The 20123-nt window shown below is 41.7% G+C and overlaps 1 protein-coding gene across 3 annotated transcripts in view; it reads right to left on the bottom strand.

Annotated features, from left to right (window-relative positions):
• Nucleotides 1-10129: 10129 nt before the first annotated feature.
• Nucleotides 10130-20123, bottom strand: part of RAPGEF5 (Rap guanine nucleotide exchange factor 5) — a 160409-nt gene continuing 150415 nt past the window's right edge. For all 3 annotated transcript variants that reach the window (XM_038174149.2, XM_038174150.2, XM_072033552.1), the window contains 2 exons: nt 16864-16918; nt 10130-13783 (listed from right to left, as the gene is read on the bottom strand). In XM_038174149.2, coding sequence (XP_038030077.1) covers nt 13665-13783; nt 16864-16918 — 174 coding nt within the window. In that variant the 3' untranslated portion in view covers nt 10130-13664. The remainder of the gene's footprint in view (nt 13784-16863; nt 16919-20123) is intronic.

The following is a 20123-nucleotide window of genomic DNA, read 5'->3' as shown; positions in this document are numbered from 1 at the left end:
ACTGGCATTAACAGAGCAGGGCTATCCCTGCAACTCTGACAGCCACTGAGCCTGAACAGTCAAGGTGCTGCAATGCAACATTTGTGTACCCAGAACTAGGTGCCCTGCACATTGTACAAGCACCGTGTATCACATCACGGGCTGTGTTCACACTGTACCAGCCTGCAAGTAGCAGTGAAAACAACAAACCATCGGTTTAATCTCATTTTATCTGATAACTACAGCACCAAATATGTAGGAATCTGATTAATTTTACAGTGTTAAACTGAGCTCTTCACACTTTGTCCAGTAACATGGCAGAGTTGCTAAGTGGCCGATAAGGACTTCCATCATGCCCTTCAAGAAAGCAGAGGGTGTGGAGGATCATTCCAGCTGAAGTTGTGCTGCTGAAGGGCTGAAGGGTGGTAAAAATGCTGGACTGAGGCTCAGGATGTAGAAGGTCAACCCCGAACTTCCACGTGCTCTAACAGGGGCTTCAGGCACACCAGCTAGAACTAAAACCCCTAAAAATCTCAGATGCTACAAATTTAGCACCAACATCAGTGCTGGCTGTCCCCTTGGCCACCCGGAGGCTGCACCTTGTGTCCACGGGACTTTGTGCACCTTAGGCTGAAGGCACTGAACAGATACAGAAAGGGCTCTGAGCACAGGACCAAAGCCCAGGCTTCCCCTGTCCCTGCCCAGCACACAGCCAAGAGCTTATCAGGATGCAGAGTCTGGCTCCCTCTTGTGCTCTGTCCTTTTAACGAATTAATTTGGGAAATACGATGCAGTGGATTATTTTTAAGGGAATGTCTGCAAGTGCCTCTAACATGGGGTTGGGGCACTCATGAACACTGTGAACTGGAAACCCTTCAGGTAAGGAGTTCAGCTTCCCACTCATTTGTTTAAACATGTTTTGGAATAGAAAAAAATAAAAAATAAAATAAATAAAAAGTGGAATAAGAATGCTGAAAGGGTTCTAATATTTCTAATCTTTTTTTGATTTCCCTTTTCCACCAAGCCTCAGCTTATGGCTTGTCAACCTGGACACATTTGCATTTGTGCAGCCCAGCAGGGAGAAGCCACTTCTCTGTAGCGATGTCTGCTTCAGAAGCCACAGCAGCAGCTGTCTGCCAACATCTAGGTTAGAAATTTCCAAGGCAGAAGCTGAATGGCAAGACATGACATTTCTAGTGTTTTACAGAAGGTGTCATTGTTGCGCTGCTCTGTTTGACAAACTCCTTCTGACTGTTCTGTAGCACACACAGCAAGTCACTTCAGAAAATGAACCTTTCTTTTTTTCCTTCTCATTCAACTACAGTCTATCCCATATTAAATGCAAGACAAGTTTCCTCTCAAAGAGTTTGACCTTCACAGAATAGACACTGAAGGCTACTTCTCCAATTCATTTTTAAAGATTAATCAAGGGTGTGTAACTTCGCAAAAATGTTGCCTTAAATTTCTGGTAATAATGGGAATTCTGCTTGAACCATAAAAAGTGCATTGAAGCCATTGTGAAACTCATTATACCGTGTTATCTACCTTGTCTGGCACACCTGTATTGAGGAGCACTTTGAATAGGGGTAGCCAGCAGGTTCCCGAGGGCTGCTAGAGATGTTCCCCATTTGTTTTCAGGAGCCTCGGTATTCCCAGTGCACATGTCATGATCAGAGACAAGTTATCAAAAGACCAGTTATCAAAAATACCCCAAACACCATTCCTCTCTGAAGAACTAGAGGGGGAAAATCAATTATGTATAAAAATAATGAGAGCATAAATTAGCTTCTGCAACTGCAGAGGAAGGGCCTAGGATGCCAAAAGCCTGAGTTTAACTGTGTTTTTATCCACTCCTGCTTTATCAGCATGATCCAGAGTCATCCCTGCCACCAGTGCTGCTGTAGTTACAGCTGATGTGATGCCTTTGTTCCAATGCTTTTGCTTCAGAAGAACTGAGTGTGATGATGCCACTTCGCCAAGTCAAATTCTGCCATTGACACTCACCTCACCCGTAAATGATTTTTGACTCTCCATGTGCTCATCAAAGCCCATAAATGATTCTTTTACTTAGCAAAACAACTGAAAAACCAGGCCCTAGAAACAAGCGCAGAATGAGGTGAGGACTACTTTTCCTGGAGAGAAATGTGTCAGTCAGTACCTAAACCCTGCTACTGAGTAGAAGAGCAAAGTCTGATCAAGTTGCCTGCCACAACTAAGGTTACTCTTTGCTTGTTTGCACACAAATTGAGGAAATAGTAAATACTTATCTGTATGTTTTTCAGGTGTGAGCTTACACAAGATCTCTCAGGGATGGCAGGTATATGCCCTTAACAGCACATCTGTGAAATATTTTATGGTCCTCTCCCTTATGAGAGGGGGCTCAGTAATAAACTATTATCCGTTGTTGGGACTACTTTTGGCAAGGTGAGAACAGCTAAAACACACTGTCAGCTTCCAATTAGTGGCAGCTCCACCTGCAGAAGTCCCCTCCTGAGCGCAGAAGCCCCTAGATGGCGCTGCGATATTCCTCTTCCACTCGGCAGCACTGAGTGCTATCTGAAAATAGTTTTTTTCCCCGTTTTTGTTTCATTTTTACACAACAGAGTGAGAAAGTAATAAATAAATATATATCAAATAACCCTATCCAAATATCAGTTCACATTACTTAAGCTTAATTCCCTGTTACTACTTGAAAACAAGGCAGGAAACTTGATCTGATTCCCATCCAACCTGCTCCAACTAGAAATGTCTTTTTATTGATTAAAAGCCAGTTCAAAATCTTGTTGCAGTAAAACATACCCGCACTGCTATCTGCTTTGTGTAATCGCTGTTCTGCCATTCTGTTATATTCACTGGTGCCATTCTGTTATATTCAGATTGTATCGTCTTGCTGGGCCAGACAAGATTTAAGACTTCCATGGATCTTTCATTTTGGCAGCCCTAAACCATTTATGCACCTTCAGAAAAGATGCTGCAAGATAGCCAAGCACCGGTCTTTGCACTGTGAAATATCCAGGATAGAAATAGGACAGATGTTCAATTTCTGTTCCCCTGATGCTCAATTTCTGTTCCCTGTTCCACTTCTCCATACAGCAGCCGAAGACATAAAAAGCAAGAAAGCAAGCAAAAAAAGACATACACACCCCAATTACAAATATTGAATGGCCCTGCTGTTTTACTGGTAGTAGTCAGCTCAGAACAGGGCAGCACTAACATTAGGACATCAGCAATAACATTAGGTAAAAGCAGGAACTGGCTCATGACCCTGGATCAATGCGTTGCCAGCTCTACCAGCCATTAAACTTTCAGGAAGAAAAGCAAGGTGTGCTATTGTTACCTTGCTTGAACATGCTCACACGCTGATTCCTATGACCTGCAAAATTGCCACTGGGCATGAGCTAATGTAGCATTGGGCACGAGCTGGCTTTCTGCCTGCCGCAGAGCCAAGGGGCTGGGGAGCGGTGCTGCACCCTCCTGCCTGACTCCCTCACATCTCTCCCAGCTGCCCTCCACGTTCCCCTCAGGCACATAATTATTTCTGAAGCCTTCATTACACTTTCAGACTTGGATGAATGAATTTCAAGTACTAGAAAGTTAACAAAGGATAAGACAGAGCAAGCAAATGAGACATTTTCTTTTTTAGAAACTAGGTTAAAAATGCTTCCTCTTCTCTCTCAATTGTATCATCAGTAAATTCGTGCTCCCACAAGCACAGGTTACTACAAACGTGATTGCTGACATAAAGCAGAACAAAACTCAAGCAGAATTTAGTTTCATAGTTCCTTCTTTTGCCAATCACCTGATAGTGCAATCCTCTGCACAAGACAGGACAGGATTTTCCTAGAGCCAATTATCTGCTTTTTGGTCACAGTATGCTCTTGCTGGCATTCAGCCTGAGATATTGCAATGTAAGGAATACAAAAGTAGCCCCCTCTTCAACCTCTCTTAACAAAGATATTCACAGAAAAAAATAAAACCATTAAACTATATAGTAGTGAAACCCAAGCCAGTAAGATCTGGTTGCTGTTTTGGCAGACTGGGAGGCCCAGGGAGCAAACTACTGCTAGTAGCAGCCTGCTGAGAAAGATGTTAGGGTGAAGATTGGAGCCATGACTGTAGCAAGCAAGGGGAAACACCAGAAACAGCCCCCAGGAAGAGGGGCTCCTTTTCTACCTAAAGGGGTTGCTCTGAGGAGCCTGAGAAAGGTGCTCCACCTTTCTCCAGCTTCTAAAATGTCCCCTCAGGTCTGTGGTTGTTGTCTGTGGTATCTGACTCTATGCACATCAGCTTTCCTACACTCAAAGTGACTTGTGTCCTTAGGCTCGTCACAGAGTACATTACTTGGGCAACCATCAGCCAGCCAAAGGGAAGAGGAAGTTGGTTTAGGAGAAGCAGCAGATGTGGCAAGCTTGCTCAACCCTGTGGTTGAGTTTCCAGTCCCAACGGGAAGATCTATGCCATCCCTGGAGGTGTTTGAGATGTGTGTGGATGTGGTACTTAGGAACGTGGTTTAATGGTGGACTTGGAAGTGTTAGGTTGATGGTTGTATGTGATGACCATAAGGGTCCTTTCCAACCTAAACCTAGATCACGATTTGCGAGTGACCGTGGCCAAGCCTCTTTGCTGCTCTCTTAAGTTGCTGCATGTATGAAACAGGTACAGTAACTTCTCTCTGCCAATGGTGTCTGGGGGACTTAATCTTTGTGTGCTTTCAGATCCCTCTAAATGCCACTAAGTGAATAAGATTTATTGACATTTCTTTTATCTGCTGTTCACAAGCACCTGAGCCCAGGAAAAAGCAGGTGTTAACAGCCCTTGTCACCGCCCCAGGCTAAGCAGTGACAATCTCTGTGACCACAGTCACAACAGCACAGCAAATACAAATACACTCTGGAGAGATCCCATAATGAGCTGCAGGATTTAGTGGTAGGATAGAGTTAACAAGTTGTGTGTGTTTTTTTAATAAGAGGGTTATTACATAGAGGAAGAGGATAGCACATCTCCCAGGTTCATGATTTGGCTTAGCCTGCAGGCTCAAAAGCAGTGGCATTGTGCTTCTTCATAACTATAAATGATACACGTATGATAAAACTGCAGCTCTCCCAGTCCCTAAATCACATCAAAATCTAGTTATTATTTTTGGGAAAATTCAGATTTTCCCAGAGTCCCTAAAACCTGCAGCTGTCACTGACCAGCAGCAGCGATGTTCAGCCTTTCTGAATTTTACTCCTTTTAGTAGTCACTGACTTCCAACCAGTGACTTGTAACATGACTGACTCCCAAATGCTCCATTGTTTTATGCGTTTGCAGCTTCCCTGTGACACCATATGCTAGCTCCAGCTGGCTGGCCCCAGTGTGCTCAGTCACTGACCCAGCTGTGCACATGGGGGCACTGCAGAAATGGGGAATTTGGGGTGCTGTGCCCAGGGTGAAGAGGACATGACCCATGATGGCAGAGAGATTGCAGACCATCCCCAAAGCACCTACCCCAGGTGCAGCACTGCCCCATGTCTGCTCCAGGGGACAATCCAGCAGGGCTGTACCTCCTGGCCTCCTGACAGATACACCTGAGAGACCTGAAACCAGGAGCAACCTGTTTTCCTTTCACAGTGCAGTACATTTGCAGCACATTGTATTTGGGATCAAAGCCCAGCAATGCTATACAAAACAGCTTAACCTCCTGCTTTTCAAAGGTCAGGTGAACATAGCTGCAAACAAACACCAACAGAGCACATGTACAACAGCACCTTCCTCAAAACCAAAACATATACAAACAAAAAACAACCACCACCATCAACAAAAGCACTCCTTGGGCTCACAGAACTGCTACTTGGATGAAACACCAAGCTCAGCATTGTGTTATTAACCCAGCAGGCAGCGAATTTGCTTGCTTCTGTCAAATACATACAGACAACTCTGTGGCATGTTTAGAGAAGCTAGCCCAGGCCAAATGCTCACGTTGCAGCCAGCAGCTTTGGATGAGATGCTGACTCGGGGGGCTACTGGCAGATGAGGAGGTGAAGGTCTTTATTCCCATTAGCATCTGTCCTAAGTGAATGTGCCCTCTCATCATAAAAGCTGGAAACTAAATCCAGGGGGAAACGTGCACAAAAAGGCTGAACAGATAATCACATCAATCCACTTAAATGGGAATCTGAGTCAACAGATCTAATAAACGGGGGTCAGCGGACCACACAGATGACAGGAGCCTTTCACAGCTGCACTATGGCCTTCAGTCCCTCGAGATCACACAGGCAGTTTTGATGCAATAAACTGTCTCTCCAGGCACAGGATTTCACCACTAGATGTCAATGGTATCTGAGTTTTGGAAAGAGAAGCTACAGCTACGAGCAGATTGGCTGCAAGAAAAGTTTGTTCAAACTGGCAGCAGCTTTTGCTGGAAGCAACCACACCAACCAAGCCCTCTCCTTGGTCAAAATGATGATGTGCTCCTTACTGAGATGCTCCCTGTAAGAACCCTGCCTGTCTTTTCATAAAACTTGGCACTGGCGGTTTCTTCTCTAGTTCTTGTCAGGAAATGATACCTATGATATCACTCAACTTCCCCAGAAAGCCTCAGCATTTAGCCCAAGTCTCTCCTCATTTGCACTTGCACAAACACAGATCGAGTCTCCTGGACTCACTCATATCACTCTGAGAATTAATCCACACTGGCAAAAAGCATAAAAATAAAATTTAATTGGCTAAACTGAATTATACTATTCAGCAGAAAATCTTTTTAAAGTTAGCTACTTCGCTTAAAATGAAGTAAACCTCATCAAATAAACAGTAAGCAAGAATGTCTATATTAATTCTAAACTATTTTGAACTCATTCAAATCATTCCTAGTCAAGTCATATGCCTCTCTGATAGTTCCTATCATCACATCATCATCTGTTTGGACTTACATAGAGGCTTCCAACCAATAATCAATAGGTTAACGTAACTTTCCATTGTTGCTCTGAATGAAAGGGGAGAGATTCCCTTACAACTGTAGCTGGGTTTGTTTCAATGGAAGCTTTTTCTGAAGTGCTTGACATAACCATAAGATTCCACATTTTCAGGGGATTTATGGCTGACAAACTGTCGCCCTGAAATGCTGAGCCAAATCCCTCAACAGAAGTTTGTTTGTCCTAGTCACCTCCACCGACAGCACTCATCATGGGAGCAGGCCTATGCAGGAATCAGGCCCAAGTGGCCTCAGCAGCAGTTTAATTGCTCATCAAGCAATACAAACCTTCTTCGTGCATAAAAGAGAGCTTGCACAAATATTTGTTAAAAGCCTGTACAACTTACTGTGGAACTGCTTGATCTGGGGTTTGATATTCACCATCCTTTGTCATCCCTAGGTTTGAATCATCACTATTTACATTTCTTGGTAAATTCCCCTCCAGCTCTGTGCTCTCAAGCCATCTGTCACAGCTGGTGGTGCCTCTCTCAAGAGACCCTTAGGTTAAATGGGTGACTTCTGTCAGTGTCACTTCCCCATGACAAGTAAGGCTCCATCAAACCCATATTCCTGTGGAGAGGAAAGGACCTGCACCTGTGACAGAACAACAGCAGGAGGCCAAGACAAGAACCCAACCTGCTCAAGTTTTAGAAGCCTTGACAACTTTCTGCAAGAATTCAAGTGCAAGACAAAAAGAAAACCTGTTCCAGATATCATACAGTTCATACCCCGTCTTTCCACAGAAGTAATTATTTAAATCAATCAAGGGAAGCTACCAGAGTAACCGTCCTTTGGTGTTCTTCTGCTCATTTAGTTCTGCTTCATTTCTTACTCATTTTAGACTTGTGCTTCTCCAACCTTCTGTAAATTAAAGGTCAAAGAACTTGCTACCAAATCTTATTCTAAACATTGCTGAATCAGTATTTCTTAGCACCCCAGGACTGCTCTGATTCCGTCCTTCAGAGATAGCTGAAACTTTACAGAGAGTTATCAATGGTACCAGGACCTTAAGGCACACTACAGCTAGTCCACACACACAAGGACAAACTGCTTATACACAAACCCTGCATTCTCCACTTCTTACAAGTTAACGACTTAAGCAGGCCAATATACAGGTGCAATCAATCAGACCCACAAAGAGCTTCCCCTTCACCTGCTGGGTTTATGTGGCCTCCTGAATAGCTCTTCTCTCTCTCCTGAGACCCAAATTAAATGGATCTTAAATGCTTTCTCTTGCTTGCTGTGTTTTTATCAATGGTAAGGACAAAAGTTACCTCTACCTTGAGGATTCCCCCTGGGGAAGCAGGACCAGGAAAGAGTTTGCAGCACCCTTCAGAGCAAAGGAAGCTTTCTGAGGCTTTCAGGATTGTCCCCCTTTCCCTCCTTTCATAGTCTGCCTGGGATAGGAGAGGGATGGAAGATAATGCCAAAGCTCAGCCAGTTCTCAAAACTGCAGAGTCTAGGATGATCTGTGAAGGATGGTGCCTCTGCAAATCACTGGCAGTACAGACCTCTGAGGTGGTGGAGTGAAAATGGCAGTGAAAGCTAAAAGCCAGTATGCAGACTGCATCATCCCTGACCTCCGAGGCTGGGCACATGCCAAAGCTCACTTTCCCTAGGCTTTCTGGACTTTTATAAAGGTCTTATGAAGTCCAGCAGCCTTCTTCCAGACTGGAGCGAATGCAGAGGAAAATATTTATCTCCTTGCTTCAGACTGTTTATTTGCCCCGTGTCTTCAGGCCTACACTGATAGATGAACTGCACTGTGTGATTCTCTGATACCTGATACAGCCACGTATTTCAAGGTGTTACTGTAGCTACTTGTGCTGTCAGCGTGACATGGTGGTTGCTGTAGGAGCTGTAAAGGCTGAGTGCTGGAGCCCGAGGAGGTATTGTTTAACCTGCTGCTTTGGGCTGTGTTGTGTGTGTGCTCAGCTGCCTTCCCCACGGCAGAAGAGAGCATGACCCAGGGCAGGTGCTCACTGTGGCATGGAAACCTGCTGAGATGTGAAACAGAGCAAATATTCAGGTTTATTTTTCAGGCTTGGCTCTTTCTTACACAGAGAAGAGGGAATCACCTCTGCACAAGGCAGACTGCCTCAGGGCAGGCCAGTCCTGTTTTGTACAGTTCACCCCAGCAAACTGCCCCCACCTGCTTCCTCTTGCCTTCCCATGGCAGCTTAAACTACATGTTTTTGCCACTGAAGCTCTTTTTTTGGTTGAGAAAAACAAGGGAACCCTTGCCTTAATAATTCAGCAAGACAGTTTGAAGGAACCACGTTTAGAGATCAGCTGCTGAGTGCGGCAGCCTCTTCTTATGGCTCTTCTAGCATAGCTGGAGCTGAGGTACCTGTCCTCAGTCCTACATATCTGCATGGTCCTGACAGCATGGAAAAATCTTTAAATGATATTATAGAGCTGTATCAACATTTTGGGCTTGTACCTTTTCAATTATTCCAGTTTCAATTATTATACACCCTACCTAGATATCACACTGTCACACATACTTTGTTGATCAAGTTTAAAGGTCTAGGTAAGGTTCAGCCACTTAGAGGATGAAGCACTGCCTGTTTATAAAGCACTTCAAACAGACATCACACCATAGGTACCAAGTGTTATTTTTGTGTGAAATAGCCAGGCTTGGCTTAGTGGTTCTTAGTTTATGAGTGGAAAGGATGGAAGGAGCAGACAAGCCTCAGGTGCATTACAGAACACTCACTGCTCATTGCAGGCTCTGACTGTCACACTCCAGACAAGCTGAGAGAAGAGAAAGAAAACCAGAGAAGCAGCAGCAAGGACAAATGATGTGAGGGGAAAGCATTTGCTCCCCTCGCTAAGAGGATCAAGTGCTGATAAGCAGACTCCAGGGAATTTGAAGATAGATGTACTCCTCCCCTCTCCCACAGGGACTTCTCACCATGGCTCCAGGCCCCTCTTAGACTGTGTGGTGATGATAAGGAACAGCTGAGACCCCGTTAATATAATCTCTGCTTCTGAAATCACCTAGTATTTATCAGCATCAGCAAGACCCACCAACCAGAGAGGTACCAGTGGCTCTGAATAGAGCCAGGCTCCCAAGCCAGGCACTGCATCCACCTCACAAACACAGAGAGGGGCTACGGAGTTGAATAAGTATGAGCATAAAATATTATGGTTAGGAATAAAAAGGATGTGCGATAGGCAGGAAGGCACAGAGCCCAGTCTTCATTAAGGTAGTTTTTATATTTTGAAAAGCAATATTAAAAAACACTGGAAAATGCAAGATAAGTGTAACAGTTGCTTCTACAAGTTTTAACCTTGTATTGCTTGGCCATTTTGACATATAAATTATTGCTTACTAGCTCTCATAAATACACAACACAATTAATATGTACAGAGGCAGACAAGCATGAAATATGAAAAGGAAAACATTGGCAACATTGATTCTGGTAAATCAGATTATTTCATACATACCAGGTCTCATAGCGGTGGATAACTACTAGCAGTAGTCCCTGAGAAGTTAGGTAAATACCTTGATTTGGGGTTTTCTGTTTTATTACTTTTAATGCAAGCTGACAGCATTATGGCACTCAGAGAGAACATAACAGGCAGGTGTTCTTACCTCAGCTCACTGACTTCATCCCAGTATTTCTTAACAGTGTAATAAGATGACAATAAATAGGCTATGCAAATAAATATTACTCTGCTAAAATGTTTAGTATTTACATCTTTCTTTGTAATTTTACAGCCACATATCTTATTGTTTCAATATACTTTTTATTTTTATTTTTTTGCCAGTGTCATGCAAATGCAGTTAACTTCTATCTGAAATGGGGTTAGAATCAAACAAATAATGGAAGCATCTACATTTGATGCAGCAAAATCACACATCAGATGTGTAGGGTGACCTAGCTTTTTCCTTGGTTTTGTCTAATTACTCCTCCTAGCTACTCATGAAAATATGCAGAATATTTAACCTCAGGTGTCACTGTGATATACTGAACTTACAGGATTCATGGATTTTATCCATGTAACATAAATGTGCTATTGGGCAAGAATGAATTTTAAAAATCACAGTTTTACCTGTGCTGGGCCCCGGGAGAGGCTATGTAGTGCCCCTGGCACTTTCACAGGGTTTGTTTCTCCTCCCACCACACCTTCAAAGTGCCTGCCAGTCCGAAGCCCAGCTCTGCAATACTTCAGGTGTTGAAGGAAGACTTTGACAGGCCTTTTTGTTTGTTAGACATATTATTTGGGCTACTTGCCTTTCTTCTAGATAACATTAAAGACCCATATTTTCAATGTGAAATTGATGCACCAAAGTCGGTCCCTCAGACCATCAAGTCATATTCAAATAATAAAGGCCACTACAAAAATTAGTTTGTAAAGTTTTAAAAAATAGTCCAGTTAGCCAGAACTTGGATAACATGCTTAGTGCTGGCTTTGTGCCTTCAAACTGATTTCATGCCAGCTGTAAGGGACAGACAACACCCGATTCAGTATGAAGTTACAGTGGTGCAGAAAGCCAATGCTCAGGCTGGCTTGAAGCCCACTGGTACATTACCCAACAACTTACTTCAGCCAGTTTGAACTGGCAGTGAGGAGACTTCAAGCTGGCTTTAGCATACTTTCAAGTTAAAGCCAGAGCTGTTGTCTTTTTTATTTATTTTTTTCCTCTCTTCTTTCATTTCCTTTATTCTTCTCCGGCACTGCTGCTGCTTCAACAGCAGTAACCACCAAAACTATCACAGAGCTGAATGCAGTGAACTGCAAGTACTTTCTTATGCTCCCTCTCCCACAGTTTTCAACAGAACAACTTGTGGAATAGCATTATAACATATGTGCTAATGCATGCAGTCAGGTCTACATGCAGGCTCTTAAAAATAACATTGTAGTAATGAGATTTCACAAGGGGGAGCTCAAAAACCAGCAGACAATGCAGGTAATGCATCTAAGGGTGGGGATTCAGGGAGTACTGGAGCCAGAGGAAGAACTGCAACAAAACAAGAAGCAAATTCAACCCATGGTTTGTGTTCTTACACTGCAAAAAGGGAGTCCACTGCAGCTAGTATACTCATCTGAACAGTTTTGGTCTGTTTGCACAAAAGACTTATTTACAATATGTGCAGTCACATCTACAGAAGAACATAGGAAATTTTTACTCCATGGCCAGCAAGAGTTTATTTTTTTTCTTTCTTTTTACTGGGTAAAAAGAAGATTTTTTTTTCTTTAAAAAAAAAAAAAGTCATATAGTATTTGATAATAACAAAGTACAAGCAAATACATTTCTGAAACATCTGTTTCCTTTACAATAGATCTATACAATATTTCACAGATGGGAAAACTGAATGCATTCTACAGATTTTCCCCACAGACTACTTATTAAAGCTGCTTTTTAAAAATCCCTTTAAACCAGAGATAACACAATGATGAAGAGCATGCTAGTTCAGTAGATCCACATTTCAGTAAAGGAGCATCTTCTTGGACATCTTCCTCACGTGGAAAACATAGGATAGAGACGGGCAGAGTGGTGCAATGTATCCACCTCCCTGCTCTGCAAAGGGACTGTTACTGCATGTCTGTGTATGAACAAGAGTGCCAGGCAGAGCAGCACACATTATTTTGTGTAACTTCTTCATGCTGAAAACCGGAGCTATGGTGAGAGCCGTGTGTAGATTTAGGTCAGTTGTAGACAGGACTTTAGATCTGCTGCCTCAGTACGTGCCCTGAAGTACTACTTTTAACTACATGAAAATTGGCTAAGGAAAATGTGTGAGGTGCACAGAAGCAGAAAGGGACCCTAATGCCAACAGCCTGGTGTGTATGCAGGTTGTTACACTGGTACCCTGCAGGGTGTACAGTGCTGTTCTTTAGGAACTGGAAGCTTGTGCGAGTTAGGTGAAATCTCACCTGCTAAAACAGAGCATTTCCAGAAGGTTAGTCAGGAATGTAGGTGAGCCTAGGCATTGCCTCTGAATTGACACAAAGGAGGGTGTAATCCAAGCTGAAAAAAAGCAGCTCCTCTATAACAGTCTATAACCCTTTAAATGCAGTTAGTACTAAATCTGAGATAAATGAAAAGAAAGAAAGTAACACATTTTTTGTGTACAAACAATTGTGTCCAGAAACTGCAACAAAAGTGGATTAGCTCCTACAGTGTGTTTTATAAAGCAGATTCCTAAGGGGCCATTACAGTATCAACTGTTTACTGACCTCCAAATCATGACATACTCTTGAACTTCACCTGGTGTGCTGCCTTTTTATGTTCCAGTCCTTGGTTGTCCGCACTCATCCCAAAAAAGATGCTCCGGTGGATGCAGGGGAGCTGCCCGGATTGCACAGTATTTTTGGCAACCTTGAATTAGCGAGGTACACACTGCAACCAACTGCGAATCCCCTTGCTTCATGTTGCTTGCTGCAATGGTTTGCTGCTGTGATGTGACGCTTCCTTTCTTTCTAATACTGGCAGAATCTGCATTGAAAGCTACACTGGACCAAACAATATTTTCACAGAAACCAAGCTCTTGAGCTCAAAGAACACTGCTCCGCTTGGTGACGAGCGGGGACAGCACCAAGCTTGCCCTGCAGCTCTGTGAGCAGCTTCTTTGCTTGCTCTGCCCGATTTTCCTGTGCATGTTGTGTGAGCTACTGATAAAACTCAGTAAACTGTTCTCGTATAGGGAAGCAACATGCTTGGCATAAACATTCACTTAATTCAAAGTGCTGCAGTTACAAGGTTATACGAAGCTGCGTACGCTCACACGCGTGGCTCTATCCTGTGAGAAAGCTCGAAGAGAGCTTGCTGGTTGTCGATGACATGCAGGTGGTGGACGTATGGCTTCAGTTCATGGTGCTCTTTTGAAGGAACTTCATTGCCTACAGGACAGAGAAAGGGAAGGAATCAGAGAGCTGCACCTTGCCTGCTGCTCATTTCTGCATGCCAGCGACACAAAGGACTTGCTATTTCAGTGCAACCCGTGAGGTAACAGCTAGATACAGGAAAGGGGAGGAGGAAGGAAGAAGTAGCCAACACCAGACAGCTTGCACACATGTAGGCAAAGCAGGAGGGGCAGGAGGGTGGCAGGACACTGAACTTCCCAGGAAGAAGATGTGCTGCTGCTGGGAACATGGGCGGCATGTCCCCTGCCAGGGCAATGCAAGGGCTCCCTCGCAGAGCAACGGGTAACCCTGAGCAGGGGTGGGTGATCCAGCCTGTAACTCCTCCACAGTTTCAGAACAAATAGGTAAGACGGCAGGCCCCCGAGTCATTTCCTTTGGAGAAGGTAAAAGGCAACAGTGCAGCAGACGGATGCTGAAGTTCTTCAAAGCTGCTCTGCAGGCCCCTGGGTTTTCATCTGTTATGCTTTTGATTTCTGTCTAATAACAGAATCTCGCTGCTCTTTCATGGGAGCTTATATGGCAAGAGGAATTAGCTGCGCAACTTGCAAATTCAAGGGTGGCTTGAAGAGCGTGTGTTTTCTGCTACAGTTGTCAAGCTTGGTATGAGCTTTTGGGAACTCACTGCCTGTGAAACCTCCCAGCCGGCAGAGGCAGAAAAGGAAAAGCTAAATCCACTGCTACTGAGACAGGCAGAGAAAACAACAAGATGCATTGCCCTCCATTGCTGACTGTTAACAAACTGGCGAAGGCTGAAGAGCTCTGTTCCAGTCCTTGTCCTCAGGGAATTTTTAATAACATTACCATAGATTAAAGGAGAAAACCCTTAAAACTCCACAAACCAATCGGCTTAACTTGCACTCTCCCTCCCTCTCTTTTGTTTCATTATCATCCTTTTTTCCACACTCTCCAGCTACATGAGAAGTTTTCCAGGAACCAACCATCCTACTTGTTTCTACTGAGCACTGTTTGATGCTATGCAAGTAACGTGAGATGTCAAAGCAGCAGCTTCTGCATGCAGCTGTTAATGGTGTTCTTGGGAAGCTATTTTTAGGAGCTATTTCTAAGCACCTATCTGACTTCAGAAATGTGGGAGAGAACAGGACAATGTGATAAATCTGTGTCAGAATATATCAGTGACCTTTCTGGTGCTGGGGAATAGATCACAGCAGCTGTGCTACATGTATTGAAAAACATTAGTATTTCTCATTAACACCTGAAATTACAAAAAGCTTCAACTGTGTTATTTGTTCAGGCTGCTTTGACTGATTTTGGAAATGCTATTATTTGTTTTCAGGATATAAAAGTATTGTTTCCATTAAAAATGCATTTCAATCTTACTTGGAACCTAATCAGCTTCTGATCCAGAAAGACACTTAATAGACATGATACAGTTCATAAACAATAATAATATTCCTTGCTTGGCTTTGTTTGAATTCTTTCCTACAGTAAGATGCCTGCTGCTCTCAGGCCAATCTGGGAGTTGATGCAGTAGAAAGATTCACATTCCTGAGAGCAAAATAAGCCCACTAGAAAAGGAAACTGTCCATAAAGTCTCGATAAATATTCAGTGAATTCATTTCATGCCTAAACGAATCTAACCAAAAAAAAAAAAAAAAAAGTGTGCCTACAGGGATATCTGTATAAGCTGCTTTTTAATGCCAGCTTCACAATAAATCAAGTCTGTGGTAAAATAAAATAACAACGTGTACTTCAAACTACCAGATTATATGATAAATCTCAGGTATTAACCTTAGATTTATGTTGCAACACTTACAAAACCTCTCATAAAAAAAATAAAATAAAAAAGCAAAGATGAGATGAAAGCTTTGCAAAGAAGCTGAAAAAAATTCACCTCGTTATAAGGAACCAATGACACCATTTTATAATGCCAAATAAAAGACATTTAACATAGAAATATGGGTTGGATTATTCATTATTTTCTTCAGTTTCTGGTTTAACAGAAAAAAAAAATGTAACTCTTCTCCCATTCTTTCTGTATGTAAGTATTAAAATAACACAAAAACCATAGTAAGCTACCTTTCTTTTTTTAAAAAAGTCAGTGTATATGTGCAAGCAATTTAAAAAAAAAAAAAAAATCAAAAATCTTAATAGTACCTATAGTTCTATATGTGTGTAAATGTATTTATACACAATTTATTTATTTATTTTTGTCAGTGTCTCTGCTGCCAGCTGCTGAAAATACAGCTGCAAAGAAGATGGTTCAAACTCTTTCTCCATAACCATGAAAATCCCACATTCATGCTACAGCACAGTTCTGAAGCTCTTTGGAAAAGAGGTTTTAGTGGCCTCGGTAAATTACATATTCAGTGTGTTTGGCTTAAAAACTCTAACCACTTCCTTAAGAACTGTGGTGTTTGTCCCCATCCTGTGTTTAACCCCTCTACAGAGAATGAGAATTGCTGAGGAGAAAAACAAACAAGGTTCCTCCTGTGTTACCAGCAGACGAAAGCAAGCTAGGGTCTTCTAACATGCACCTTTAGGGTTTGATCCTCTGGTGTCTACTGCTTCCATGGTGTCAGTCTCTCCAGAACAGACTGAGGTAACTGAGCTATAGCTGGGAAACTGAGAAACAGCAACCTCCTTTATTAAGTGCAGTTTGCACATCTATACTTGTATCTTGTTTTATCATTCCCAGTATTTTGGGAAGGTAGTAATTTTTGCAGGAAAATCATTTATATATATATAAAAAAATAAAAAATAAATCTGGAAATGTTCTACGGACATTTTGTAAACTAAAATTTTATCCAACTCTGGTTACTGCTGTCTTGACTTTCCAGAAATTACATCCCCTCTTCCCAGTTGCTTAAATAACTGGCAATAATTTTTTGCTGCTGAAATAAAGCAAAGCAAGTGGAAAGAAAGAAAGAAAGAAAGAAAGAAAGAAAGAAAGAAAGAAAGAAAGAAAGAAAGAAAGAAAGAAAGAAAGAAAGAAAGAAAGAAAGAAAGAAAGAAAGAAAGAAAGAAAGAAAGAAAGAAAATACAATCACCCCCATGTCTGTAAAAAGGCAAATCAAGGAGCAAATCTGTCTACTTACCAAACTGGTTATTTCTGCAATGCCTCAACGATCGAACAGTATCTGCAATCATGTGCTGCAAAGACAGGACAGATAAAACATCAGTGCAAAAATCAGAGATGGCTTCTGTCATTAGAAAATCCTGAAAAGTCTCCTCACCTTATGCTGTAAAGCAAAAATCAACTGTAGTAAAGTAGTAAATGAGGACAGTGGGGGAACAACAGAAAGGCTACCCTGCTCTCTGGCACAGTGGTAATATATGATGAAACAAGGTTAGTTCAGGAGGTCCTTATTGGTATTGCACAGATTAAATGAGAACAACTCCCAAAGAGCCCATGGAAAGCAATAATGAAAAACAGCCATACAATTACTTATTTTTTGTTCTCATGACTTTTATTAAACCGAAAGGCTACAAGAGGAAAGTCGTGTGGATTAGCTGGGTACTTCTGCATCCAACTCCTGTCTTTAGTGCATTATCCAGGGCCTCCAGTATTCTGCAACCTCTCCTTCTGTATCCATGTGTTGTCTAATTGGGCTGCAAGCTCTCTGTAGCCCAGCCAAAACCTCAGCATATATCCATATGCTGCCTAGCACAAGCAGGTCCTACTATCAGTAAAGCAGTTTTCTGTATTAAGATAACCAACACACAAAAATACAGCCCACATCCCAGATAGACAAAACACCCTAACATCTCCATGGACATTTTCCAAGGAATGGCATTCCGTTTTAAAAAAAAGCTGTCGTTAACAGGAATAAATTATTCTCTTGCCTCCCAAAAGGAGAATTTTGTCCCATTTTGCAGAACAAAGTATAAGCACAGTAAATGACTTGGAACCTTCCACACTCACAAGACACCTGTCTATAGAATACGGAACAAAAAGCATTCCTAGGTAATTAGAACAGCAAGTTGTGTTGTGGAAGAACATAAGTAATAACGAACCAGTCTTCCCCTATGTGTCTCAGAATGATGTACTTTTTAATTTACTGGGCTTTCCAACTAAAGGTGAAAGATTTTAATGCTCTGAGAAAATGAAGTCCTGGAAAAATGAAATGTAAAGTCAGAATACCATTGGAAAAAAAAAATGACTTTTAACAAAGTATTAATGATGGCACTGCAGAATTCACCTTCAGTTGATGCTGGAACAAAAAATATCTTTAAATTTGAACTTTAATTCTTCTTTCCAATCCATAAATCAGAGGTAAGAAAGATTAAGAAAGATGCATTTGTAGTTGTCAACTTCTCTCCATTTAGTGTGGGGCCATGTACAATGTTTCAGCAGCTATTTATATTCAGATTCCCTCATGGTAGAATAATTAAACCATCTTGGGATCATTGGTTACAGAATCATAATTCATCTGAAAGACTGCTGCAACAGCCATACAGTGGTGCTACAAGAACTGGAAATGTCTTGTCTTGGCCATTCTCTGGAAGAATATCATGGTAGTGCAGGTAGGAAATTCAGGCTACATGAGAGATTTCTCTTCAGTGCTTCTTAATACACTCCTGCAGGTATTTTTCCTCCCCTGAGTTACAAATATCTGTCCATTTTACAGTTCCAACAAATCATAACTCATGATACATGGTTTACTTTGATATGGCATTTATTTAAAACATTGTCATTTTACTGTTCTTCTGAGGTACAGTAAATTTTGGACGTTCATTTAGATTACGCAGAGGAAATAAAAGGTTTAAGTCTGGTTTCTCATTCAGGCTCAGGTCTTCAACCTACAAAAACTGGAACTGTTCACTACAAATCAGCAAATAAACTCATTTTCACTAGATTTCACCCATACATTTGTTGAAGCATTACTCTTATTTATTTGATTGCTTCAGTGATAGAAAAGTGAAAACATACAGAATTTGGCCAACAACTTCTCACCAAATCTGATCAATGATTTAAGCAAATTGCTTAACTATTCATTGCAAAACTGTTCATGGTGTTTTTATATCTCCCTCAAAAATAAACAGAGATGGAACAGATTACCTGTCCTCAGCAAAATATGTATAAAATCAGAATGACATAGAACAGCTCTTCTCTCAACACTTAGAGAGTAGCTTACAGAATTCCTCTGCAGGAAAGCTTATCACAGGAAAAACAGCTTTAATGGAAACTTCACATTCAGTGAATCAATTTTTAAAATATATTTTTGCTACATGTTGTACTTCATTTACCATACAATCACACAATCTCTTGTGCTGATGTTCTTGCACCGATTATAATGAAGTTCCCAAGAGATGTCCTTCATGGTCAATAGTGCGGGTATTGGGAAAGCTACAACTTCCACCACTGCTGCTACTGTGATATTTCTAACATAGAAACATAGAATGTGTTTCATAGCTTTCAGCTGCTACCCTTTGAATCTAGCTCCTAGAATTAAGAGAACTCCCCTCCCCCCCCTTACCACACACACTCTCATTCTTTGCTGCTTCTTTTATCAGTCAGTGTGGGGTCCATCCCAAGATAGCTTCTGAAGGTGATGCTGTGGTGGTGAAGAACTTATTTGTGTAACACTCTATTAAAGCAGAATCCCAAATCTCTCTTCTTTACTAGCCCAATTAGAGCGTCTGTCCATTTCCAACTCTCTGGGATCCAATTGTAATACAGAAAATCAGCTTATTCATCTGCAAAGTAAATGCTATTTCCTTACTGTTTAAACAGATGCTTGCGTACCATTAGTGTGATGAATAACATATTTCTTGTGGGTTTTCAGCCTCCCAGCTACCTAGGATCATTAGCACTCCTTTAACTGATGATAGCAAAAGCTCAGTCTTGGGAATTGTACAGATATTTGGGGGTTGGGGAAGGTTGAAAATCTTCAGCTGCATGTACAGTTTTCACTGCTGAAGATACTATGTAAGATGGCATTATCTAAAACGGTAATGGCCACTGACCTGTATTAGAGTTTGTTGAAGTGTATCTAAGACATGTCATTGTTAAGATATGGGTGATGGCTGCCTACTGAAAAAAAAATTGAAGCCACAATTCAGGGAAACTACTCAGTAAATACACAGAAAATCTTCAGATGTAACGGTATAAGACTGTCTTTTCATTTATAGATGAAGAGTATATGGAATTAAATAGCAATCTAACTCTATTGTAGACTAGAGTTTACCCAACATTTAGTTCAATAAACCACTGCAGTCCCTTCAAATTTTGCTATTACTGGGTAACATTCCAAAGACAAAAGGTCATTTATTTTTCTACTCCTTGCAAATTCTTTTCTTTATACTTTGAATTAACTTTGTCTTCACTGCAATCATGTAATGTCAAATCAAGTTC

This window comes from Anas platyrhynchos, chromosome 2 (assembly GCF_047663525.1).
Source record: "Anas platyrhynchos isolate ZD024472 breed Pekin duck chromosome 2, IASCAAS_PekinDuck_T2T, whole genome shotgun sequence".
Lineage (NCBI taxonomy): Eukaryota > Metazoa > Chordata > Aves > Anseriformes > Anatidae > Anas > Anas platyrhynchos.
The sequence above is the reverse complement of the archived record's forward strand: the minus strand, read 5'-3'. Positions and strand labels throughout refer to the sequence as shown.